The sequence below is a fragment of the Rhinolophus ferrumequinum genome, chromosome 6 (genome assembly GCF_004115265.2).
Source record: "Rhinolophus ferrumequinum isolate MPI-CBG mRhiFer1 chromosome 6, mRhiFer1_v1.p, whole genome shotgun sequence".
Classification (NCBI taxonomy): domain Eukaryota; kingdom Metazoa; phylum Chordata; class Mammalia; order Chiroptera; family Rhinolophidae; genus Rhinolophus; species Rhinolophus ferrumequinum.
The window spans coordinates 24303951-24324259 of NC_046289.1; the positions used below are offsets into that span (position 1 = coordinate 24303951).

General features: G+C 40.3%; 2 protein-coding genes across 3 annotated transcripts in view; one reads left to right on the forward strand and one right to left on the reverse strand.

Annotated features, from left to right (window-relative positions):
* The first annotated feature begins 231 nt into the window (after nt 1-231).
* ALDH6A1 (aldehyde dehydrogenase 6 family member A1) lies at nt 232-18064 on the forward strand. Its single transcript, XM_033108969.1, has 12 exons — nt 232-383; nt 7329-7388; nt 8368-8442; nt 8608-8769; nt 8997-9075; nt 9464-9766; nt 11368-11489; nt 12831-13020; nt 13230-13411; nt 14829-15008; nt 15275-15373; nt 17680-18064. The coding sequence occupies exons 1-12, from the start codon at nt 336-338 to the stop codon at nt 17782-17784; spliced, it is 1605 nt and encodes a 534-aa protein (XP_032964860.1). The 5' UTR covers nt 232-335; the 3' UTR covers nt 17785-18064.
* Nucleotides 15380-20309, reverse strand: part of BBOF1 (basal body orientation factor 1) — a 31013-nt gene continuing 26083 nt past the window's right edge. For both annotated transcript variants that reach the window (XM_033108971.1, XM_033108970.1), the window contains 2 exons: nt 20156-20267; nt 15380-15514 (listed from right to left, as the gene is read on the reverse strand). In XM_033108971.1, the coding sequence (XP_032964862.1) occupies nt 15503-15514; nt 20156-20267 (124 nt within the window). In that variant the 3' untranslated portion in view covers nt 15380-15502. The remainder of the gene's footprint in view (nt 15515-20155; nt 20268-20309) is intronic.

Genomic DNA, 20309 nt, shown 5'->3' on the forward strand with positions numbered 1-20309 from the left:
TGGGGCCGCAGTCATCGCGGTGGCCAATCGGGATTCCCGGTTAGGGGGCGTCGTCCCTGTGTGCTGAATATAGAGTACTCAAGTCAGGGGCGTCTTCCCTGCCTCTGCCAACAGAATTTGCTGAGGTGGGAGAGGGCCGAGAGATCTTTCACTTCTGACCAATCACATGTCCTCCCAACTGGGAGTGGAGTCATAGTTAGGGCGCGTGATTGGCTGGTCCTCTCCACCAATGAGGAGGTGCGGCAGGATGGAGAGGCGAAATCTGGCAGCCGTGTGCTTCTGGGAGTCCCGGGCGGTAGAGGCACCCCGAGGCGGAGAAGAGGCAGCTGAGAACCATGGCGGCGGTAGTGGCGGCGGCGGCAGTGAGGGCTCGGATCCTGCAGGCGAGTGAGGGTGGCGCCGAGGGGTCGCGAAGCTAGGAACTGTGTCCTTTCCGTCCACTCTCTGAGCCCACGACTTCTTGGCCCACCCTACTGTTCCCATCTTACCTGTGCGGCCCTTGTCTCACTCTCCTCACTCCGTAGCCGCCCTCGTTGGATCCAGCCCAGGACTGTCACCCCTCTAGCCCCCCACCCTTTGACTCTTGGGCCTCCCCTCATCTGGCTCTGGCCCACCCCGCTCCTCCAGCCCTGCCCCCGTTATTGCTGTGACACTTTCTTGCCCTCACCGCTGTCGCCGCACACATTCTTTCACCTCTGCACCTGCAACCGATCGATCTCCTCTGTACTTGAAACCTGTCTCCCCAGAAACTCCCCTCTGGTCACCTTTTTTAGAGCTCCTTCACCTGCCCTGTGCGTCCAGATTGTTCCCTTCCCCCACCCTACTTCACTGTCTATAATCCGAGCTAAGGGGTGGGGAGGAGGCACATGAGGGGCGAGGGTCAGTGAATGAACTTGAATCTCCTCCGAGAAGTGTACAGTAGGTTTCCCCCCCAAAGAAGCCCGTTTCCCTAGCTTTGGTTATTTGTATTTTCCACAGGCCATGAGCAGTGTGCCCTTGCTTGCTAGGACTTTCAGTTAAACACTCAGCAAAGTTACAGTGTTCCTGTTAGCGGTAAATAAGGACACATATTTATGTTCCTACTTTGTTCCAAGTACGTGCACGGAACAAAACATCTCTAACACAGGTGATAGAAAATGGGAGCCAAGGAAGACAAGAAGGGCAAGTCCCAAGCTCCTGCCCCCAGGTCAGCTCTTCGTGGGCCAACACACCCTCAGCAGTGCCCATGGGGTGTGGGGGTGGGGTCCTCTGTGAAGCCAGCCTTAGAAGAGCTGGTAGAGCTACCGGAGCTCATGCCTGAGGCCTGGGATTCTCTAACTGTTCAAGGCCTTTCCCCTGTTCTTCACAACCTAGCAAGGACTTAGAACATGAGGCAAGATTTACTGCAGTCAACGTTCTCCAACCTGCAAGAAAAAGCATTGCCCTTACTCATTAATCCAGCCTGGGAACTTATTTCTCTATATTGCTGGACGTTTCGATAATAATAGTATTTATCAGGTTTCAGTGAGTTCTACTGCATAAACTTATGCATTTTTAAGATTCTTAGCAGAGTCAGCAGAGGTTAATGTTTAAATATGCTGTTTACTAGGATAGTGTGGAGAATGGGTTGGAAGCGTTTGTCAGATGGTCTGACTTCACTCATGTAATTCTTGCTGTGATCCTAGTTTTATTTTCCTAGTATCTTTTTTTCACAATGGGGAATCAGTTTCCACCCGGTAGTATTTTCCATTACTAACTTCTCTATGAACTCTTTGACTGAAATTGACTTTTGCCTACTTCCCCTCCACTCAGTCACAATGAGTCATTGACAGCTTTAAGAAGATATTTTGTCTTTTGCATCAAGAAGAAGAATCTCCCTTCCCATGTACTTTATTTTGGAAACAGACACTATTTTCTGATTCATGTGAAGAAACTTCTAAGTTGAACTAGAAAAGAACAGAAATAGTAATCCTTAGCCAACTAATAGTTACTGTAACATGAAACTTTGATAAAGAGTAGTCTAGATCCTGGCAGTTGTAAGTTTTAGAGGACTATCAAAAGGGTCTGTAAAGGAGAGAGTTCATGTTTTCAGTTATTTAAAGTACATATTTAGTGGGTCTTCTCTGTTTTGGTGGCTAGTAAAATTGAGAACTTCTGCTCCTTGTGGTATTATCACTCCCATTGAGAAAACCAGTCTTAGGGAGTCTCAGTGACTTACCTCAGTGATGTAGAAAGAGTACAGGCTTCAGTCATACTTGGATTCTACCTCAGCTTCACCACTTTCTAAGTTTAAGAATATTTGTGAAGATTAGAATTAACAGATATAATAAAGTAAGTTACCTAACACTTAAGGCTAAGGTCATCCAAAATCTCTCAACTAGTAACTGAATTCGGAAATGAAGTCTTGGCATCTCTTTCTGTGTCAGGCACTTACCCCAGGCTTTGGGAAAGGAGAGATAAATAAAATACTCGCTGAAAGCTTCCCTATTGTAATGCAGTAATAAGTGCTAAACAATAAGAATGCACAGGGTATTTGGGAAACAAACTCAGCCTGTGCAATTCAGGAAAGCTTCCAAAATGGGTTGGCTCTGTCTGGGCTTGAGTCTTGCAAGACTAGCAGGCCTTTAGCCAAGAGGAGAAGGGAGTTCCTGGTAAAGGAAATACCAAGTATGAAATAAACATCTAGAGAACAAGATGTTAGATGTGACTAGGCATAGGATAGTTTCTTTAGCAAGAGTGCTAATGATTGTTTCTAGGGAAATGAAACAAAGAAAGGAGGATATCTAACCTGTCAAAAACTATGTGATAATGTTTTATTATACCAAATGCAGTGCCTTTTATGCCCTCTTGATAGCAGGGAGGCTGTGTGCAAGTGAAAATAAAACTAAGTGGCCTAGAATGCTCAAGCTGGCTGATCTATGCATTTTCTGCCCTATAAGAGAGTACACATGAAACAAAATTAATATCAAACAATTGCTTGGTGAGTACTCATTCTTTCATTCTGCAAAATATCACTAACTGCTTACTCTATTCCAAAAATGGCGCGAGGGGCCGAGGACACAGTCATCTAGTGATCTAAGGGCATCATTTATTAGTATGAAGGGGAGACAGAGTTAATAATTAAACAAGCTATTATTCCATAAGGTGGTATGAGGAATAGAAGAACTCAGGTGTTTTATGAATTGCACCATCAGGTTCTTAGCCTGGACTTGAGATTGAGACTTAAAAACTTCCAAGTCTGTTATTTCGCTCACTCTTAGGAGTTAACCTTGTTTCTCCTACTTCAGAGGAAGCGGAAACGATCAAGTGAGAACCTCCTGAACTTCCTATTAGCAAACCTGCAAATCTGACGTGCACCTACACCCCAAGTGATGGCTAAGTAGGGAGCAAAAGAGTAGGGGTAAGTCAAGCAAATGGGATAAAACAATTCCAGGAAAGAGGAAGCAACATGTGCAAGGACAAAGAGAGCACAAAACATGTTCCGAATGGCTGGGTCATAGAGCAAGGAGGAAAGTGGCAACCTATGAAACCAGAGAAGTAAAGATACTATGTAGAGTCTTCTAAGCAACAAAAACATTTGTCTTTATCCCAAGGGTGGTGGCAAGTCATTGGAGGGTTTTAAACAAGGGGGTGGTCTGACCAGATTTGTGTTTTAGAAAGACCCTCTGGTTAGGGGGTGGAAACTAGATTCAGAAAGTTTAAGATTGAAATCCAGGTGAGAGACAATGATGGTGTAGACTGGGGTGGTAGCAGGACGGGTAGAGAAAAAGGGGTGTATTCAAACACGGGAGAACAAATTGCCAGGACTTGTTTGATTTGCTATAAAGAGAAACAGAGTAGTTGGGTGACATTCAGGTTTCTGGTTGGGCAACTAGGTGACTAGTAGTCCCGTTCACTGAAAAGTGGGCTATAGGAAGCAGAGCAGATTGATGGGAGGAAGATGAGGAGTTCAGCTTTTTCAATATGTGCCTAAATAATATCCACATAGAGATATAGTGAAGACAGTTATGTGGGTATTACCTGAAGAGAGAGATTTGGGCATCATCGGGATCTAGGTAATTAAACCACAGAGTTGTGGCGATCACTCAAGGAGAGTATGCAGAATGAGAAGAAGGCCTACGACCAAGCTTTGAGGACCTAACTCGATGTGACCAGGTAGAAGAGAATGTCAGCAAAGAAGGCAGACAAGTGGCCCAAGAGATAAAAGAGATACCAGGTATCACAGAAGACAAGTGAAAGGGGGATCAGAAAGGAGGGCATGATTGACGATGTGTTACATAAAATTTCCAAGGGCTGAGAGACCAAACAAAGAGTCTGATAATTCTATCATTACAGAAAGAGGTTTTTTTTGTTGTTGTTGTTTTCTAACGATTTTTTTGGAGAAGGAGAACAGGACTTTATTGGGGAACAGTGTGTATTTCCAGGACTTTATTGGGAAGCTGTGTTTTTCCCAGAACCCGTCAGGTTGTTGTCCTTTCGATCTTAGTTGTGGAGGGCGCAGCTCAGCTCCAAGTCCAGTTGCCATTCGGTTCAATCTTAGTTGCAGGGGGCACAGCCCACCATCCCTTGCGGGAGTCGAACCGGCAACCTTGTGGTTGAGAGCACATGCTCCAACCAACTGAGCCATCCGGCTGCACGGGAGCTCAGCGGCAGGTCATTGTCTTCAATCTAGTTGCGGAGGGCACAGCTCACTGGCCCAGGTGGGAATCGAATTGGCAACCCTGTTGCCCAGAGCTCATGCTCTAACCAACTGAGCTACCTGTCTGCCCCCATAAAGAGTTTTTTAAGGGAACTTATATACGAGGCTCATCTTGGGTGACAGAAAGACAGCATGCATAGTCTCTGTGCCCCGTGGCAGGCACTCAGTGGTTATATAGGACAGGGCAGGATGGATGTGGGTACTGGGGTGAGAGCGGCTCCAGATGAGGGGAAAATGCCTTGCATGCTTGCTTGGGGCGGGCGATAGTCTGTTCCAAGAACCAGCATGCCTGGGGCAGCGGAGAGGGGTCAGTCAGTCCCTGAGGGGGTTTTTGGGAAACAATCTCTGTTCTGGCCACGCAGCAGTCACATGGAACAGTCTCTCCTCTACACCATGTCACCTCGCTGAGAGCTCAAGTACGACAAGGAGTCCATGGGACGTAGAAAGTCACTGGTGTTTAGTCATGAAGGTTGGGGTAGATTAAGGAGTTAGCAGGAGAGGAGGAAATAAAGGTAATTAATATAAAGAACCCTTGCTATTGGATGGAGAGAGGTTTAAGGTACAGAAAAGAAAGGATAGTTGATGGAAATGTCAGAGGGAGCAGGAAAGGTCGGCTTCAGAGCCCAGGTTCAGAGATTAGCCTTAGACTGGAGGGCAGACACCTCTTCAGTCAGCCCACAGGTACTGATAATCACCTGTCTTCCAGTACTCTGTCCTCACAGAGCTTGCTAGCTACCTTCTCCATTTTAAGAGGGCGGATGGGTATAGTTGCAGGTCAGTTTTGTAGGTTTTCTAGTAGGAAGTTGAGGAAGTTCTCATCTGATTGTTTCTGTTTCCTCTGAAATAGGAACAACAAAGTCAGATCCTAAGAGTAAGAGGGGAAATAGCAAAGTTGGAAGTTGTAAAAGAATGGATAAGGTTTGAAATAGCAAGGAGTACTAGCAAATAAGTATTTATAATAATATAATAATAACATTTTTTGAGCACCAACTACTCGCTAGCTATTTTTCATATCTGTACAGTCTTGATCATAATAACTCTGTAAAGTAGGTGAACAAGATGGATACAGTGCCTGCCCTCACAAAACTTATTCTCTTGGGTAACAGACAAGTACCTAACTAAGTATTCACAACAGAGACCAATAAACCTAATAGCGGAAGTGCTGGCGGCTGTGGGAGTACAGAAAAAGGGACACCTAACCTAGTCTGAGGTGGGGAATAGTCAGGCAATATAGCTGCCCAGTGAACCTTTCTTTTGTTCAGTAGATATTTATTAAACACCTACTATGTGCCAGGTTGGTTTTGAGAACATGGCTACAAATAAGACACAGTGGGCTCCAGGGAAGTGTTGGTGATTTGAAATAGCTTTTGTGGGGAATGGAAGAGGAAGCAGACTAGGCATTTGGAAGGATTGTCTGCTGGTCCAAAAGACCAGCACTGTTTCCTGTGAACAGTCTGAAGGTGCACGGACAAATTGCACTTCATACAGCTCTAAACTTTTTGATTAACATGGTCTCTCTTCAGACAAGACAATAGATTATTATTAGATTGCAGCTTTTATATTCTAGTTCCAAGTATTTTAGATTACTCACTTTGATTAAACTTGAATATTTCTTAAGTCAACTTCCATAGTATATATACAAACTATATTTTTAGACAGTTATTTTATTGTAACTGATTCCTCTCCCAATTTTCTGATTATACTCTATTAAATATTACCTACACGACACATTTTTTCTTATAAGGTACATGTGGCATTTTAAAAAATAGCTTTATAAAAATAAAATTGGCATAAACTGTATATATTTAAACTGTACAACTTGGTAAGTTTTAATATTTGTATACACCTGTGAAAACATTGTCACAATCTAGCTAATGAATATATCCATACCTCAAAAAGTTTACCTCTTACCCTCTCTTCTCTGCTTCCCCCATCATCTTTAGGCGACCACTGAGCTGCTTTCTGATACTACTGATTAGTTTGAATTTTCCAGTTTTATATAAATGGAATCACACACTATGTACTCTTTTTATGTCTGACTTCTTTTACTCAATACATTTATTATAATTATCCATATTGTTGCATCTATCAATAGTTCATTCTTTTTTATTGCTGAGTAGTATTCCAATATATGGATATACCACATTAGTTTCCCTATTTACCCATCCAGTGATGGACATTTGGATTGTTTCTTAGTTTTGGGCTATTACAAATAAAGCTCTTATGAACATTTACGTTCAAGTATTTGTATGGGCATATTATACTTACATTTGATACTTGGTTATATAGTACCTTATATTCAACACCTATTGTGTTAGATACCATGCTAAGTGTTTCCATATTGTTAGATTTATGGTGACGACATTTTCCAGGCCAAAATTTAGGAAAGTAGACTAATGACAAAAAATATGTATGTTTTTTAATCAGGACTGTCCTGGAAATTGAGGACATGATCATTATGGTTTGTTGTTTTCTCATAGTCTCATGTCTTTTCTCTTTAAAGACTATATGACCCATGAGAGCAAACATCAAGTCCTTTTTCAAATACCCGCAATAACTAGTATAATGTTAAGTCAATAGTAGCCATTCACTAAGTTTTTAATAATTTTCTGCTCTCATTTATCAAAATAATCATTCTTTTACTTCACAGGTTTCTTCCAAGGTGCACTCCACTTGGTATCCAGCATCCTTTTTCTCTTCTTCTTCAGTGGTAAGTTTATTTGCCACTAAAGATTGACTTTTGAGAAGGAATTCAGTGTAATTTTTGGTTATTCCCATTTATCTTCTTTACGTAATTGAGATCAGAGTATATGTGAAACTTTCTATCTTGGTTTTCTTATTTAATATTATGTCCATTACACTGTAAGCATTTTCAGTATTACAAGATGGTCTTTATACGTGGTTATGATTTTAATAGCTGCATAATATTCCATCAAACTGAGTTAGCTAATAATTTCCCCATATAACATTTAGATTGCTTTCATTTTTCAATATTATAAAACAAACATTTATTTATAGTTTTTTCCTTCTTTTAGATTGTCTCTCTTCTGAAATAGGATTACTGTGTTAAAAGATACATTTTCATGGCTTTCAGAAGTCTGGTCGACCTGCCAGATGGTTGGTTCTTTTTGACAACCTTTACAGTTTTTTTTACAGACCTGTCTGTCAGCTATTTGCAGTACCTAAAATTTAATAAGGACTAGTGCTAAAAATGCTTCCAATATAGAAGCATGCACACACTGTAACACAGTAGCCCTTCATCTGTTTTGATCCACAGACCCCTTTGAAAATTTAATGAAAGTAAGCTACTTCTCAGAAAAAAATACAGATAAGAACATTAAAAAAAATCTTTTAATCATAAAGGTAAGACATTATCATGGCATTGTGGCAGAAAGTCAGCTGCTTTTTAGTACTAACTTTTCAGTGATGTGTTTATTTCCAAGGCGAACTCCACTTCACATGAAGTTCCACTGTGTTTGGCTGGAAATTTCCCAACTTCAAAGAGATCACAGTATTAAGAGGCTCCGTCACATCTTAACAAACACTATAAACAAGTATATTGTGTATCTATTTCCTAGTGGTAACGTTTCTAGAGATTGTTATCAACCTGAATTCCTTCCTTTTTGTGAAAGGGAAGGACATAAGTAAAGCAATTAACTAATACAAGTTGTTTTTTTGTTTTTTCCCAGCCAACTGTAAAGCTCTTCATTGATGGGAAATTTGTTGAATCCAAAAGTGACAAATGGATAGACATCCACAACCCAGTAAGCAAAGCTGCTTAAACTGACTACCCTAGAATTCTTGGAACATGGTGGGAAAGTGGGGACCTGGATGTCTATCATGAAGCACATAGTGCCTCCTCTGTGACGAGTTGAAAATGGAGAAGGTGGGGCAGGGGCAGAGGATGATATGCTGCTTTTTCCCATCAGGCCACCAATGAGGTCATCGGTCGGGTCCCTCAGGCCACCAAGGCTGAAATGGATGCAGCCGTTGCTTCCTGCAAACGTGCTTTCCCTGCATGGGCAGACACTTCAGTATTAAGCCGTCAGCAGGTCCTACTCCGTTATCAACAACTTATTAAAGAAAACTTGGTAAGAAATCTGAATGGTGTCATTTTCCAAATTGTTGCCTAGAGGATGCTTGTCACACCCACAGTGGCCATTTGAGCTGCACTCCCTCACCCTACAATCCAGAGACATAGATCACGGCTCTCTCCCTTGTACTACTTCTGCCCCAGTTTTGTTCTTCCTTGGTTGCCTGAGAAACTGAAAGGAGGCACATCCTTGCATTGCTTTCTATTTGTATGTTTTCTCTCTAGAAAGAAATCGCCAGGATCATCACGCTGGAACAAGGGAAGACCCTAGCTGATGCTGAAGGAGATGTGTTTCGAGGCCTTCGTAAGCTGGGAGTCCCTCCTGGGGAGTTTCAGGGACCTTTGAAAAGGAGCAAAGGAAGATGGGAGGAAGGCAACATCTCAGAATGGGGGACTGCTTCTTCCTCTATGTAGATTTTGTTATCCCGTAATATCTGTTTTAATATTTGTGGGAAATGGCAATATTTCTTAGGGATCCATGAAATTGGTTTACTTCATTCTTTGTTTTACTCAAATGATCTTCAGTAGCTATGTACATTTCACTGTCTTTTTCCCAATTAGAGATCTCATTTTGCACAACCCCTTCTCATGGAAGGGCAAGTTAGTGTTTCTTCCCTTTGTCATTGGCCTGAGCATGACAAAGCTAAGTAGTGTGGGCAGTTGGTGGCCTGACTACTTCTTCTGTGTTGCAGAGGTGGTTGAGCATGCCTGTAGCGTGACATCCCTCATGCTGGGAGAGACCATGCCATCCATCACCAAAGACATGGACCTTTATTCCTACCGCCTGCCTCTGGGGGTGTGTGCAGGCATTGCGCCATTCAATTTTCCTGCCATGATCCCCCTTTGGATGTTTCCCATGGCCATGGTATGTGGAAATACCTTCCTAATGAAGCCATCAGAGCGAGTCCCCGGAGCAACTATGCTTCTTGCTAAGTTGCTCCAGGACTCTGGTGCCCCTGACGGAACACTGAACATCATCCACGGACAGCATGAAGGTAACCGCCCTTCACTACATGGCACTTAATCTGGCTTCAGAAAAATCAAGGTGTGGAGTGGTGATGGGGTATTTTAGAATGAGGAACCTAGGGAGGAAGGGATTTACTAATAGTAACCTCCATGTTTGAAGGTGATTTTGTTTGTTGACTGTTTTGCCATCACCGTGTGCTACGTAACTAACTGGGGAGTAGCAGTGCTTATTGCCTTACAGAATACATTGGGACAAAGAAATGTGGATTAGGGCAAGACACAGATAAGATTAAAGAGAAAGTTTTCACTTCAATATTGAGAGAATGTATGAGGATATTTCACTCAGAGAATTTATGGACCTCAGAGAGACTGAAGGCCTACTAAGTCATATAATAGCTACTACTTAAAAAGTGTCTCTGTATTTCAGGCACTGTTCCTAGTGCCTTTCATGTATTATCTTTTTTAATCTTTATAACAATCCTTTGAGGTAGGTACTATTATTTTTCCATTTTACAGATAAGAAAATTGAGGCATAATGAAGTTAAGTAATTTGTTCAAAGTCACACTGCTAGAAACTGTCAAAACCAGGATGTGTGTACCCAGGAACGCTGACCCTGGTTTTTACTTTTAAATACAGTCATGTGGCGCATAATGACATTATGGTCGATGACAGACCATATGTACAACAGTGGTCCCCAAAGAATATGATGGAGCTGAAAAATTACTGTCACCTAGTGACATCGATGCCGTCGTAATGGTACAGCATAATATTACTCAGACGTTGTGATGATGCAGGTGTAAACAAACCTGCTGCACCACCAGTTGTATAAAAAAAGTATAGCACATACAATTATGCACGACTTGATAATGATAATGACTATGTAACTGGTTTATATATTTACTATAGTATACTTTTCTGTTGTTATTTTAGAGTATACGCTTTCTACTTAAAAAAGAAGTTTGCGGTAAACCAGTATGCCGTGTTATGCCGGGAGCATCATCATACATCTCATGTTTACCATGTCTGTTGATTGTATCATCCTCTCTTATGTTTGATTTAATCTCGTGTTTTATACAGAAACATGTTGTATAGGCTTGTAGCCTAGGAGCAATAGGTTACATCATACAGCCTAGGTGTATAGTAGACTATACCATCTAGGTTTGTGTAAGTGCACGCTGGGATGTTTGCACGACAAAATCACCCCATGACGAATTTCTCAGAATGCGTCCCCGTCGTTAAGTGGCACATGACGGTACTATGCTATGTTGTCTCTCACATGGAGGCACAGTAGTATCTGAGAGTCCCAGGAAGTAGCGACAGTTGAGGAAATATCACATCCCTAAAGGACAAAAGGAAGTGCTGAGTATTGAAGCGCTGTTGTAACCTTCAGAGTTAGAAGTGGAAATTCTAGAATAGCAAATGAGAAAAATAATGAAAGGGAAGGGGCTAAATAGAATTTGTAGTTTAGGGAATTAAGAGAACAAAGAAAGAGAGAACTTCAAAATGGGAACCCAGGATAGAAACACAAAAATCTGAAAACTTCTCCTTTATAGCAGTGGGAAAAGGGGAAATTGCCATGTTGAGAAGCCATTTGTTCCTTTGCAGTGATCATGTATTTTCTCCTTAAAGCTGTGAACTTTATTTGCGATCATCCGGATATCAAAGCAATCAGCTTTGTGGGATCCAACCAGGCAGGAGAGTACATCTTCGAGAGAGGATCAAGACATGGCAAGAGAGTTCAAGCCAATATGGTGACTTCTTATTCCATTTTTCTCCTCAAACTCTGTTATACATATTAAAATTACCCAGAAACAGCCCTGCAGCAGAGGGGCCACTCATTTAATGCCAGTGTTTCTTTATTCCCATTTCATCCTATCTTTCCTTTAAGGATGAAGTCTGTGATGAGTTTTATTCTAAGTCACTTTAATTACCTCTTCTCATATGAATCTTGGTGCCAAACTGCACATTTCTCCCTGAGAATATTATTTGAATTCTTTGGGCTTTAGCAATTAACCGTTGAATTCTGGTTCTGGCCCTGTTTGTTTCTTCCTTCATACCATGCTTTTCTAGCCCTTTATCCTTCCTTCTTTTAAGGCATATCCTAACTACTCATGTCAAAATATAATCTTCCCTGAGTCCAGGCTATTTAAAGCACTGGAAAGTGCCCAGTATCCCAGTATGCGGTGTGTCGTTTACTTGGTTGCAGTTTTGCTGTTCTCTTACTAGCTCCTTGTCAAATACTTTGCAATACTTTGATACTAAATATAAAGTCCAATTGCTACTTTCTCACCCTTCCGCTAATGTTGCATAAACTATAGCCATCTATGCTCAGGCTTGGAGACTTCATGAAATGCCCACTGATTTCTTTTCATGGCTAAATGTATTTTGGCCAGTTTGACTTAAGTCCCTCCCAGTTCACTACTAATTTATTCAGTAAATTCTGTATCTAACAGTAAATTATGTATAACGGGATAGTAATAAAATTAAGTAGCGGGCATGGTATTTATCCACGCACTCAACTATAGTTGTATCTGGAAACATGTATGGAGATAACCATATGTTATCCTATACAGATGTTCATGAGGCTTTGTATCGAGACGCAAACCAATCTGGGGAACCTCTGTCCAGAAACTGTTTATCAGGAGAGGTCTATCTCCTTTTTTGCCTTGCAGCTGGCTACTGGCATTATTATTGGCAGTTCCTTTGTTTACACTGCTTGCTCTTCATGTAACTGGAAACCCTACCAGACAAATTCTTTCCAATCTAACTTAGGAAAGAGAAGGGAGTTTTCCTTGGTTCCTGGATGCAGTATTTAGCCTGTCAGATTGATATGTGATGATTGGGGCTCATTTTCGTTTGTTTTGATCTAAATGAACACCTATCAGCTTATCAGCTGAGGAAGTGAAAAAAAGTAACCTGGAAACTTGCTCAGTGTTATCAAGACTTTAGCAGTATAAAATAATAAACCTTTCCTCAAAGTAACAAAGGATAAATTCTTAAATTCTCATTTGAAATCTCAGATTCTTTGCCTAATTTCTCAGCCTAATTGTATTTTGCCAAGGAAGATTCATGTACTTTCTGTATTTCCTTAGGGAGCCAAGAACCATGGGGTAGTCATGCCAGATGCCAATAAGGAAAATACCCTGAACCAGCTGGTTGGGGCAGCATTTGGAGCTGCTGGTCAGCGCTGCATGGCTCTTTCAACAGCGATCCTTGTGGGAGATGCTAAGAAGTGGCTGCCAGAGCTGGTGAATCGTGCCAAAAACCTGCGAGTCAGTGCAGGTAATCAGTTACCTGCCTAGCTCCTTTAGACTCTGCATGCGTGGCACTAAGCTCTTGGTTTTAGCATTGGCCCTGGCCAATGGGAATAATCATGCCTGTTCTTACCATTGCCCCTCTTTACACTGTACTTGTCATTTGGATTCATCTTTAGTTGGCAGTCATAATTTTAAGTTAATGAAGACCTTAAACACTTTTGTGTTGTTTTACAGGAGACCAGCCTGGAGCTGATCTTGGCCCTCTGATCTCCCCTCAGGCCAAGGAGCGAGTCTGTAATCTGATTGATAGTGGAAGTAAGGAGGGAGCCTCCATCCTTCTTGATGGTCGAAAAATTAAAGTCAAAGGCTATGAAAATGGCAACTTTGTTGGACCAACCATCATCTCAAATGTCAAGGTGAACAGCTCTGGATTATTTATTTCACAAATACGGGAGCTGAAGGCTCTGTAGAGGCGATGGAATCTCATCCCTCCAGTTTATAAATGAAGACATGTAATGACTAGAGACCTCATCTCTTTAGGATTACTTAGTTATTTTTCCTAGAGTCTGAATGAGTCTCCCCTCTCACTGCCAATCTCTTTCCTCTCTACCAGCAGTCGGCAAACTTTCCATATTTCCATAAATATTTTTGGTGTTGCAGGGCTATATCGTCTCTGTTGTAACTACTCAACTCTTGACATTTTAGTGTGAAAGTAGCCATTAACATTGTATGGCTGTGTTCAAATAAAACTTTATTTATGGATAATGGAATTCTAATTTCAAATAATTTTACATGTCGTGATTGAAATTTTTTTCAGCCATTTAAAAAATATAGAAATCATTCTTAGCTTGTTGGCTGTTCAAAAACAAGCAGCAAGCCACATTTGGCCCACAGGCCATAGTTTGCCAACCCCTATCTTATATTATACTTGTTACTTATGTGTTTAATGTTAATTTTTTCTTCCTGCTCCTTCTTGCTGCCTACCTTATAGCTATTGCAGTTTCTCTCTCCATCAACATATCAATCACCCAGTATTTATTACCTACTGTGTGCCTTAAATTTAGCTGCATCTTCACCAGAAAGTGATGAAAGAAAAAGAATTGCTCTGTCAATTTTTATTTATCAAAATTCTGCAAGTCTCTCAGCTAAAATTAATGACTAAATTGAGTTTAGGAGGGTTGTTTTTTTTTTTTTAAATACATATGTCCCCACTAATCCTACTATAATCCTGAATAATTGAGTTGAATGTAAGTATAGTAGAAATTATGACATCTCTTGCCACAGAACCATAGAGGAAAAATCCACTTATCAGCAATAAACACAGTTACCTAGCTGAAGTGGTGAAGGATGTTTTGAATGTTTAATGTGACCTGTTATCAAAATATGAATATACACAGACTCATTTGGGAGGCAAAGGAGTGAATGAGAATGGATTGTTTATGTTACAGAAAACTTAACACAGGGTTTCTTTAAACAGAAAAATTCTCCTGTGGTGTTTTTAATATACATTTCATTACTAAAATATGAATTTTCATGTAACTTTTCAGTAACATAACAATTGTATAAACAAGTTATACAAGTTTAAAAGAGGAAGCTAGTGATGGGTCATGGGACCTAAAAATATAGTGCTTAAAGGAAAGGATTATCGTTGTCCTTAATCGGAATTTCAAGCTGTTTATGTGATTGGTAGCGTGCAAGATGGAACACAGAAAGAAAGGATTTAAAATGAAAAGAGATTGCTAACATGAAAGCTGTCCACGTAAACCGTGGGTAATAAAGTACCAAATAAGCATTAAATACTGACTTCTTTTCTGGATGCATCACTCCTGGCAGCCAAATATGACTTGTTACAAAGAGGAGATTTTTGGTCCAGTTCTTGTGGTTCTGGAGACAGACACTTTGGATGAAGCCATCAAGATTGTAAATGACAACCCATATGGAAATGGAACTGCCATCTTCACCACCAATGGAGCCACTGCTCGGAAATATTCCCACTTGGTGGATGTCGGACAGGTTTGTGAACAGATTTTTAGGAGGTTCTTGTAGCCATTTACTGTTTCCCATCTAAAGGGAGATGGTAAAGAGTGATCAGTCGCTGCCCCTCTCATCTCTCACAATGCCCCATTTCTTCCTAAGGAATAAAAGTTCATGGGATGGAGATGAGGTGAAGGTGGGTATTTAAAATTGGTCTCTGGTGCCAGGCATTTGTGCTTCTACATGGAGAGCTCCTTTGTCTGAGTCCTTTCCTTGGTATGTGATGTGGATTTGTTCTGCTTTAGGTGGGTGTGAACGTCCCCATTCCAGTGCCTTTGCCAATGTTCTCATTCACGGGCTCTCGATCTTCCTTCAGGGGAGACACCAATTTCTATGGCAAACAGGTAACTTTAAGTTTTAAAAAACATTTTTCCCTCCAAGAAACTTTCTTGAACATATTCAGGAACAAAGATTCTACAAGGAAAGGTCAGCCAGTAGCTTCTGTGGGGTCATATGTTGCTCAACAGTACTTGTCAGTAGGTTCCCTAGAAAAGATTTAAAAGTTAACAAAATTTTGCCAAAGCTGCTTCTTGCTGAATAACTCAAAGCAACAAAGTTTTGGGAAAAGAGCATGAGGAAGTGCAAGCCTGCGTCTATGTCCTTTCTTCTGCCTGGGCCCCTCTTCCTGCCTCCCCCCCTTTCATTTGACTAACTCTTAATGACCTGTCATGTCTCAGTATCAAGAGTGGACTCCTCTGGAAAATCACCTCTGACCACCAGCAGCCCCATCCTTGTGCTGGGTTGGGGGTGCCCTCATGTGTTCCCCACTGCACGTATATCTCCTGTAATAGTCATTCATTTACACAAAAGTTCATTGAGCACCTTCTTTGTACCAAACACTATTCTAGACAGTACAGACACAGCACTGAACAGGAAAAAGAAAGCATATCCGGAACCAAGCTGTGCGGATTCAAACCGCAGCTCAGCCAGTTATTAACTGTGTGACCTTGGAAGATACCCTCTCTGTGCCTCAGGTTTCTTCATCTGTAAAATGGGAATAACAACAGTACCTATATGTCAGAAGGTTATGAGGATTAAAGGACCACTATTCCACATCCTTCAGCAGGTGCATGTATCCTAAGGCAGGAACGGGCATGGCAGTTCAAACAGCAGAAATGGGCTGGAGCACAGTGAGTGAAGGAGTAAGACAGTGGTAAGAGATGAGGCTGGAGAGGTAGGCAGGGGCAAGTTATGTAGGACTCTTGAAGCCATGTTAAGAAGCCCTCATCACACTGTAATTATTGTTTATCTGCAGCTCCTGGCACAGAGTAAGTGCCAAAACATGTGTTGAAAAAATGAGCTGGTGAAGTTCTTTGTAGTCCCACAGAAATACAACCATTTTGGAACCTTCAGTAATAAATTATATTTTTTTCTATACAGGTTTACCTCTTATACATAAATAAAAAATTAACAGTGGGATTGCATAGCAGAATATGACAGTGTGGCCAACTGGTTGAGAAAAAACTGGTTATTTGGAGGATGATTATATAGTTTGTGCATTAGTCACAGCTTTTGCAAAATTAACTAGTTTGACAACATTAACAAAAATGTATAAGTTACTCTGGTAGGTGAGGCTTATGGGAGGAAAAGACTGACCTCACACATTCAGTCTTAAATCTTTAGGTAATTAAATTGCTATTTTTGCATTCTGGAAAGAAGACATGAAAGTATCCTTCTTAGATAATAAAATACAAACTTTAATTGTATCTTATATTAAAAGTATGTAATCTCTAAATTTTTTTCCAACATATTATTAATAACATGGCCCAGATTTGTCAAATAATTCTAGAAGAGTACTTTAAGCAAACTAATATGTTTTCTCCTAACAATATCTTTCTAGCTTGCTAGTAATTTGATAATGAAATCTTTACAATTTATTCTCTTTTGCTTAAGCCTATTCTTACAGAATAAACTGTGATATATAAAGCAAGTATGCTGAATTTTTTTTGGCTCACATGTTATAGGTGATTTAGAAGTGAACGTGTATAATATCAGACATTTTACTTTAGATTTGTAAGATATTTTGGGTTTTACTACTTCAGTATTTTTACTACTTCAGCTGTTTATCACTGACAGCTGTCAGAAAATGGCCTAATATATATTTCATTCCCTTATTCCTTTTTCTTCTTCATGGGAAGGAGAGAAAAACTAACAATTATTGCACAGCAGTTACTTTGCTGGGATGTTTGTACGCCATTTCATTTTCCCCTCACGTTGCTATGAGGTGGGCTTTATGTTAAAGATAAGGCCCAAGGTTAAACAGCAGTCAGTGAGGAGCAGAGGCAGGGTTTGGGCCATGTCTCAAGACCTTAGAGCACATGATATTCAGCTCTACGAACAGAATGACCTGCAACTTTAGCAGATTACATTGTTCAATTTTCCACTGAGCTGCTAATGATCTTGGCTAGTTTCAGCATAATAAGAACTAAGATTTGACTGTTTACTATGTGCTAGTTATTATGCAAAATGTTTTAGATAAATGTACATGAATATATTAATTTTAGTTGCACCTAAGTTCCTTAAGTAGGAGCCTGAGTAGCACTTTACAGCACTTCCTTCAAAAGTTGATTAAAAAGAGGAATCACAAAACCTCCCAGAAATACATGCTAATTCTGTTTCTCTCCCCTTTTTTTTCCGTTGTTCTCTTTAGGGCGTTCAATTCTACACTCAACTGAAGACCATCACTTCTCAGTGGAAAGAAGAAGATGCTACTCTTTCCTCGCCTGCCGTAGTCATGCCAACCATGGGCCGTTAGAAATAAGTTTGTTCCAGACTCAGTCCATCCTGAGTAATCTCCCTTTTTTCTTGACCAATTTAATTTTCCAACTTTGCTCAGACCAGATCCCTGGGAATGGAATCCCTTGTAACTAAAATCTTTCTCAGAATTATTAGCCCCTGCCCAGTTGCTATAGGGAGACTCCTAGTATACCTAGTGTGACACTGAAGCCAGAGTTTTACTTACTCTTCACACTTCTGTTTTTGAGGTAACTGCTGTTCACTGTGAAATGCTTAGCTGGAAGGAGAGCTTAGACCTGTCTCCTAAAAATTCTCCCCTTTTCTGATGACTTGAAGGAAGGGAAGATTATGTAAAGAAGACCTTCCATAATTGGAAGAGGAACTCTTGGATGGGGAAATAGGACAGATAAAATTCACCCTTTGCTGGATCCTCAAACACAGTCCCACGTAAGTGCCAGTGGGGGAGATCCCCTGCCAGGCTGTCCTGAGCCTCTCATTTATCCCACACTACAAAAGATACACATAGTCCTTTTCTACTTATCCCACAGTTGTGACAACTGCTTCTTTTTGCTGCATGCCACTTTCTCCTAGTGACTCATGACCACTAAATTCTATCATTGATACTGTTCCTGCTTCTTGAAATCACTTCTCAAGGATACCTCAGTATGCATTGGATAAATCGACTTTTTGTTGTGTGTGCCAAATGTTAAATTTCAAGGTTTGCTTCAGCAATCATTAACTAATGCTTTAGTCATTAATTCAGATGCCAGTTTTTTGTGTGTTTTTTTTTCTCTTTAGAAAACCATTTCAAAAGTTACTTTAGGCCCAGAAATCAAGGGCTGTTTCAACCATGAAAGTGGGCAAGACTTAAGCCTTGTCTACCTGATAAGGGCCTTAAGCAAGTCTAACCTGATAGTCATTCTCGAATTTTTTCTGTAGTTTTTTCTTCTTGCCTGCATTTCTCATTAGTGATACTTTTTAATAAAAGAACTCTAAATATAGACTAATTGACTGGGGCCTAAGAAATTTTAAAGCTTTCATGACATAAAATAGTAAAAAAAAAAAAAAAGCTTTGACAGATTCTTTTGCTACCATTAATGCAACTGTCTTTATGCTTTTTGGTTCTGAATTTGATGTGCTAAACAGAATAGCTTCTATCTTTTTGCTCTACATCCCAACTGAATCCTGTCTTTTTGATGTGGTTTTCACCCAGTGAACTAGGAGAAGGCTTCTGGCTCTGATGCAGTAACCTCTGGTCCTCAGCCAGATAACTTAGGTCATTTATTTTTCTTCGTCCCTGTTAGTCACGTGGATAATGCTAACCTACTCCAGGGAGGTTATTCAGTGAATTAAGGATAGTGAAATCCTTGAAAATGTTTGTGCACTCTGGATTTTAGGCTTATTACTACTACCTACTGGATACAATGTCAAAATCTTCAATCACTTAAGGTGACTGGAACTTTAGTAAAACACATTTATGACCCTACTGGGTCTTCCTTTTTTTTCTTTTTTTTAGATTTGCCTTCCTAAAGGAGAGGCAATAGAAATTTATAGAATGCCCCTTGTTTTATCTCTTATCACAGCTTGCAACTGATAGTGATATTTAGTTCAATCCAACAATTACAGGCTGGATTGAATAAAAGGTCATGTTTTCTAAATTCCAAGTGGAATTAAATATGATCACAGAGACTCCTAAATTTTCCTTACATTTAAGGGAAATCGTGTTTTAAAAATGCTAATCAGCATTGTGTTTCTCTGATTGGAATCAACTCATTTGGCTAACTACTTGCTACTTAGAAGTTTTTTATTTCTTATATGGAAAAAAAATATGTAGTTATGTTTATGCTAGTAGCAGCTAAAAAATTCAGTATTTTGTTTTATTTTTGCTCTGATGTGGCCTCATTTAAAATTTCTCTGATTCTACACTATACTGATTATTATGACAAATTACAAATAAAAAGCTCTTAAAAAGAAAATCTGGCTTTTTTTTTTTTTTAATGGTGCCATTCTTCCTTATAATGCCTTTGTCCCATAGCTTGTGGTAACTCAGACTTCCTACCTCTGTCCAAAGCTAAGAGTTACATGGTCATTATGTTTATTCTTACATAAAAGATAGTACATATTTTGGCTAGGCTGTGCATTTCAAAAGGCAATTTATAGGCTTTCCACACTAAGAGAGGCACAGATATGTATCTGCATTAGTTATATGCCTTCCTTAGTGTGGATATTGTGATAAAAATGTCCATGAGTTCATACTAGTAGTATTACTCATTTCACTGATCCCTGAGAGCTCTTGGCTAGTAAAGCCAAAGAACTGTGACTTATCAAGAAGCTGCATGGAGAAAGGTAACAGTTACGTGTATTGTTTGGTCAGACTACAGACTCCTTACCTTGTCAGACTCTTGTGATCCTTTCTGAATATTGGATATCAGTTCATCAGAAGAGTCTAAGATTGGTACTTGTTGGGTGATGAAGGTTTGCTCTTGAAGCTTACTTTCATCCCTGCAATAATGACAAAGTAACAGACCTGTCAATAACCATACA